General features: G+C 40.9%; 1 protein-coding gene across 1 annotated transcript; it reads left to right on the top strand.

Moving 5' to 3' along the window:
* Window positions 1–3,214: 3,214 nt before the first annotated feature.
* On the top strand, window positions 3,215–4,753 carry LOC126782419 (heat shock 70 kDa protein 3-like). Its single transcript, XM_050507660.1, has one exon. It carries the CDS (start codon window positions 3,302–3,304, stop codon window positions 4,643–4,645), a length of 1,344 nt encoding a protein of 447 aa, XP_050363617.1. The 5' UTR covers window positions 3,215–3,301; the 3' UTR covers window positions 4,646–4,753.
* Window positions 4,754–6,361: the final 1,608 nt, after the last annotated feature.

Raw genomic sequence — 6,361 nt, 5'->3', positions numbered from 1 at the left:
GTAGACCTATTTGGCAAAACATATTGTCTACTATTATCCCTAATAGAATGACTAACCTCAGATGAGTGATCTTCTGTACCAGAAGAGCATTGGTCAGGGGTATAAACAGTGATACGGGAGACATGAGGGGCAGTTGTGTTGTCAGCTTCTGGTGTCTCAATCGATTGAGTGACAACCTCTGGTGGCGCCTGTGTGCCTGACACTTTGGTAATATCAACGGGACCTGTTACCACATCGACTGGCTCACTTGTCTCCCCCTTTCCATGATATAGCTCTTCAAAATATGAATTCTCCCCCTGAAGAGTAGTATCAGAAGAGGAAAAATAACTCATATCCTCAAAAAAGGTAACATCTATAGTGACATAGTACTTCCGAGTAGGGGATGATAGCACCGGTATCCTTTCTGATGTCCTCCGTACCCAAAAAACACACATTTAATTGCCCGGGCATCCAACTTAGAACGCTGATGTTGTGGAAGATGAACAAAAGCAACACAACCGAAAACACGGGCAGGAAGATTATGAAAAGAGGGTAAGGAGATATGAGATGCAAGCACCTCATAGGGAACTTTCCCTTGAAGGACACGAGATGGAAGATGATTAATAAGGTGGGCGGAAGTAATGACAGCATCACCCCAAAGGTATTTAGGCATGTGGGCACTAAAGAGAATACACCGAGCCATTTCAAGTAAATGACGATTTTTTCTTTCAGAAACCCCATTTTGCTCAGGTGTGTAAGGACACGTTGTTTGATGAACAATCCCGTATGTGTTAAAGAACTCCTGAAAAACATGATTCACATATTCCCCCCCCCCCATTATCAGACCGAAAAATGCGAATGGTGGCATTATATTGTGTTTGGACAGAGGTATAGAAGGCACAAAAAGCTAGAAAAACCTCATTTTTATTTTAAGAAGAACAATCCATGAAAGACGTGTGCAATCATCAATAAATGACACAAAATATCGCATTCCTGATACAGTTGACTCTTTCGAGGGTCCCCAAACATCAGAATGGATTAATTCAAAAGGAAGAAAACTTTTAGTAGAAGTACTAGGGGAATAAGTAGATCGATGACTCGTGCTCAAAACACATGTCTCACAACATAAACAAGACTCGTCCACATTAATAAATAAAGTAGGCATGGATTTTTTCATAACACTAAAGGATGGATGCCCTAAGCGACGATGCCATAACCAAACTTCACTTAGCTTGTCAGAAGTGGAAAGTAAAGCGGTCTAAGACGGTCCCCCTGGTTTTTCCCCTGCGTATGTCAGATCCAGATGAAACAACCGGCCCCTCAGATACCCCCGACCAATTACCCGTCTGGTGAGAAGATCCTGAAATATCACATACATAGGAAAAAAGGTCACAGAGCACTGAGCGTCAGCGTTCAATTGGGGAACATATATCAAATGATGAGATACAGCAGGAACATAGAGTACATTGTGAAGCTCTATGGTGGGAGTAATACGAACAGACCATGTCCCTAATACGGGGAATGCCTCACCATTAGCATTAATAACATAGGGTACGGGTGGAGGGGATAATACGGTAAAATAAGATTTGGCATAAGTCATATGATCAGATGCACCAGAATCAATAATCCAGGTATCAGAACTAACAGAGTGAGAAATATTGAAGGTCATACCAATTTGACCACGGCCAACGATGGATGCGATAGGTGCTCCTCCAGCAGTATGATGATCCTGCCCAACCACACCATAGATATCGGGTTCCGGAACTAAGTGAAGAGCTGCTGTTGCTTTTGCCTGGGGACGATAATTATGCCTCTTGGGCCTAAGATGTGGATATAATTTCCAACATGTCGCACGAGCATGGTTGGTGTCATGGCAATAAGAGCAAGGAGGGCGGGGCTGATTCCCGAAACCTGGTGGTGGTCCTTGTCGATGAAGGGGAGCGGAAGTTGCTTGCGGAAGGGGTGGTGCCGGAGATCGAGCATGAACAGTAAGACTGGAAATGACAGCTGGTGCCGGAAGAATACTCTCTTGCTGAGACTCATCCTTTCGGATATAGGTGAAAGCGGTGAGTAGGCTAGGTGGTTCGGTCATTCGGAGCAATTTGCCTCTCACACTGGTATGCTTTGCATCAAGACCTTTCAGAAAATAGTCAACTCGTTCAAGCTCCTTCTCCTTTTGGTACCAAACGATATCCTCTTGATTTTGAATCATGCAAGGACGTTTCACATCAATCTCAGCCCAAATATTCTTTAGTTTGGTGAAATAGTGTGCCACCGGCTGCCCATCCTGGTGTATGGCCAAAGCTGTGCACATTAACTCATGAACCTGTATGAAATCAGAGTCATTAGTAAATAAGCTAGTTAGTGTCTCCCATATTACCTGTGCGGTGGCACATGCCTCCAGCAGATCAACTATCTCATCATTCATAGCTTTCCATAAGATGGACATGACAAGACCGTCGTCGTCGTCCCATTTGTTGTAGGCAACAATATCCTCAGGACTAGGAGCCTTAGTGACGCCGGTGACATGTCTCATCTTGTGCATGCCTCGAAGATGAGCAGTCATGAGTCGTTTCCATTTACGGAAATTGGTTCCGTTCAGTTTGGTGCCCCCAAATGACCCACTGTCAGAACTTTTGACAGATACTTCGAAGGTCGAGAGCTGAGAACTCTCAGTTTCGTGTCCAGAACCCATTGAAAAGAAACAAGGTATTAAGATAGCAAACAAAAACAAAATTGAGAACAATCTGTCGCCGGTGTATTTGCACTGACGGTGAGTATGCAATGACAGAATCTGGCGGTCGGAGGACCGGGTCGGATCTGTTGACCGGGTCGGGTTTGTGTGGACCGGGTTGGATCAAGAGCGGGCCGGGTCAGATCTAGAGCGGGCCGGGTCGGATCCGGCGTAGATAAATGTGTTTCGCCGAAATTGGGGTTTCTGAAATTGCTTGAAAGCTCGTGGAGGATACCAAGGAGGAGCGACGTCTTCGGTGGTGGAGTGTGACCGGAGCGAGGAGGAGCGACGTCACGGTGGTGGAACGTGACCGGACCGGCAGTGAGAGCACCAAAGAGTGAGAGAGACTGGAGCGTCGCGGAGGAGCAGGCCGGGTCGATGAGCTCCGGAGGTAGGCCGCAACTACGGAGGCGTCGTCGAGAGGCGAGTCTATGGTAGCGGCGATGAGGAGCAGCGGCGAGAGAGGGTTAGGCAACGGCTGGAGGAGTACCGGAGCAGCGATTGATCGGCAGGAAATTCAGTGATCCATGTGTTAAGAGCGACATAAAACTTTGGCCATTTACAGTTTGTGGTGCGGGTGACAGGCCTATGGTTGTGGTAAACTACAAGAATCAGAAGATGCAATTCGCCCCAGAAGAGATATCTGCAATGGTTCTCATAAAGATGCGAGAAACTGCTGAGGCGTACCTTGGGATGACAGTCAATGATGTTGTTGTAACAGTCCCAGCATACTTCAATAACTTTCAGCGACAGGCTACAAAAGATGCTGCTATGGTAGCACGCATGAATGTGATGCGTTTACTTAATGAGCCAACAGCTGCAGCTATTGCATATGGTCTTGAAAAAAAGGCCACTACTAATAATGTTCTCATCTTCGATCTTGGTGGTGGTACCTTTGATGTTTCCATAGTTAAAATTGAAGACGAGATTTTTGAGGTGAAAGCTACTGGGGGAGATACACATCTTGGGGGTGAGGATTTTGACAATAGAATGGTGAGCTATTTTTTAGAGGAGTTTGAGAAGAAACACAAGAAGAACTGTAGTCATGACCCCAAAGCAATGAGAAGATTGAGAACATCTTGTGAGAGAGCAAAAAGGACTCTTTCTTCAACTACTGAAACCATAATTGAGATTGATTCTTTATTTGACGGTATCGATTTCCACTCTAAATTGACAAGAGCAAAATTTGAAGAGCTGAACATAGATCTCTTTAATAAATGTATGGAGGCGGTGGAGAATTGTGTGACGGATGCCAAAATGGATAGGAATAATATTCACGTTATTGTTCTTGTTGGTGGATCTAGTAGAATTCCCAAGATACAACAACTATTGCAAGATCTCTTTGATGGTAAGGTTCTATGCAAGAGCATTAACCCTGATGAAGCAGTTGCATATGGTGCTGCGGTACAAGCTGCAGTTTTGCGAGGTGGTATTGAGAAAGTGCAGGACTTATTATTGTTAGATGTGACTTCACGTTCTATTGGATTAGAGCTTGAAAGTGGGGAATTTGACATTTTCATTCCAAAACACAGTACCATTCCCACCAAAAAAATAATGTTTTACACGACTATCATACCAAAACAAACCGGTTTAATACTTCCTGTGTATGAGGGCGAAGAAAGAATTGCCAAAGAAAACAGATTGTTGGGTGAATTTGTACTAGACGGAATCCCTCCTGGTCCAAAAGGTAAACCTCTCTTCGTTGTCTGTTATGAGATTGATATCAATGGCATTTTGATTGTCACTGCTGAGGAAAAGAAGCTTCGTCTTAAGAACAGGATTATAATAAGTGGGTTATCATTTAAAGTGGAAATTGAGAAGATGATCAAGAAAGTAGAAAAGTGCAAGTTATTGGAGGAGGAATATAACAAAAAAGTAGAGGCTAAGCTTGCATTGGAAGACTTTCCATATGAAGTCAGCCGCAGAGGCTAGGGTTTGCAAGCTGTAGTCTGCTCCGATCTCGTTGTTGAATCGGACGGCACCAGCGCTTGATCCAGCTTTGTTAGTGACTGTGTAGTCAACTGCATGCGCGGCGTGAAGACCTGCAAGTGTTATAAGAACTAAGAAGAGAGGCAAGAAAAATATTGTTCAGCGCTATAGTTGTAGATCGAGAACCTTTTTTTTCTTGGTTTCCGGTTTAGTACAGAATTTGCTATCTACTCTATTGTTTATATAGAGAGGTACGTGATATTCTACATCAAGGAATACTCAAGATTGAATTGTTCTAAAGTTGAATTATTGTCCTCGAACTCATAATAAATAAGTTGCTGGTTTTCTAAACTCTTCTTCCATGCAGTCCTATGCATAGAAGTAGTTTATTAGAAATCATGACTATATATATATATATATATATATATATTATCATCTATAAGTTTAGAATGAGATTGTTGTAAAGTATGAATTTCTATTTTAATGTTCTTAATTTCATGTTGTAAATTTTGGATGGTAATTTCTTTTTTACTTTTGTTAAACCTATCAAATGTTGAGGTCAGACTGACTTTTGGTGGGAGAGTTTTACTAACATCTTCTTGGGTGATTAATTTTTTTAATTTTTTGAGGTACTCAGTTTTTAAGTCATGATTATCAATTCTAGCATTTAAATCAATTAATAATTCTTGTTATTCTTCTTGTTTAGAAAGAACATTAATTGTCTTGCAACAAGCATCGTTGCAGCCAAAAGTGATTTTTGGGGAGGGGGAAGATCTTTCTTCTGATTCAGAAAAAGAGGATCTTGATAAAGATCTAATATCTTCACTTATGTCATTGTCTGAATTTGTATTTCTTAATTCTAATACTTTGATTAGATTCTCTTTTTCAACTGGTGTAAGTGTTAATTGATTTATTGTAGTTTTAACTTGACAATCATTTGCAAAGTGACCGGTTTGATGATATTTAAAACATTTCATTTTACTTTTATCAAAAGATCTTTTCTTTGAGTAAGATTTTAGTTTTTTGTTCCAGTTTTTCTTTGGCTTATTTTTGGAATAAAATTTGTTTGATTCAAAATTTTCCCTTTTGTGAAAATAAGGTTTGTGACGACCAGATCTTGAATGATGAATGAATTTATTGGATGACTTTCTTCGTCTGGAGGGAGGTAATGATGGTAAACCATATTGTTCGCAAAAAAATTCCTAACTCATACTTGGCTAATTTCTTTTCTGATTTAAGTTGGGAATTTAGTTTCATATCAATACACATTTTCATGTCTTCTTTCTGTATAACTGTAATTATGTTTCCATAGGTTAAAGAGTCATAATTAATAAATCATGTTTCATTACTGAGGACTTGTCTAATTTTATGTGCAAAACATTTGGGAAGACCATTTATGAATTTTTCTTTCCAAAATGGTTGGTTACTGTCATCTCGAAACATTACTCTAGATATGAAAACATCTTTGTACCATTTAAAATCACTTAAGGTTGGACATTTTAAGTTACTGAGTTGATCATGAATTCGAGAAGTGATATGACTCGGAGTACCTATAAAATGTTGAATGATTGTATAGAATAAGGTGTTTATTACATCTGAAATACCCATATTACAACGTTCATCAAAGATTGGGGTTCCATCCGGTTCACATTGTATTGCATGTTTAATATCAGACCTTGCATCACGAGTGAGATGTTTTTCCCACCAAGAATGCAGCAT

The sequence above is a fragment of the Argentina anserina genome, chromosome 2 (assembly GCF_933775445.1).
Source record: "Argentina anserina chromosome 2, drPotAnse1.1, whole genome shotgun sequence".
NCBI lineage: Eukaryota > Viridiplantae > Streptophyta > Magnoliopsida > Rosales > Rosaceae > Argentina > Argentina anserina.
This window is presented reverse-complemented; position numbering and strand designations above follow the sequence as displayed.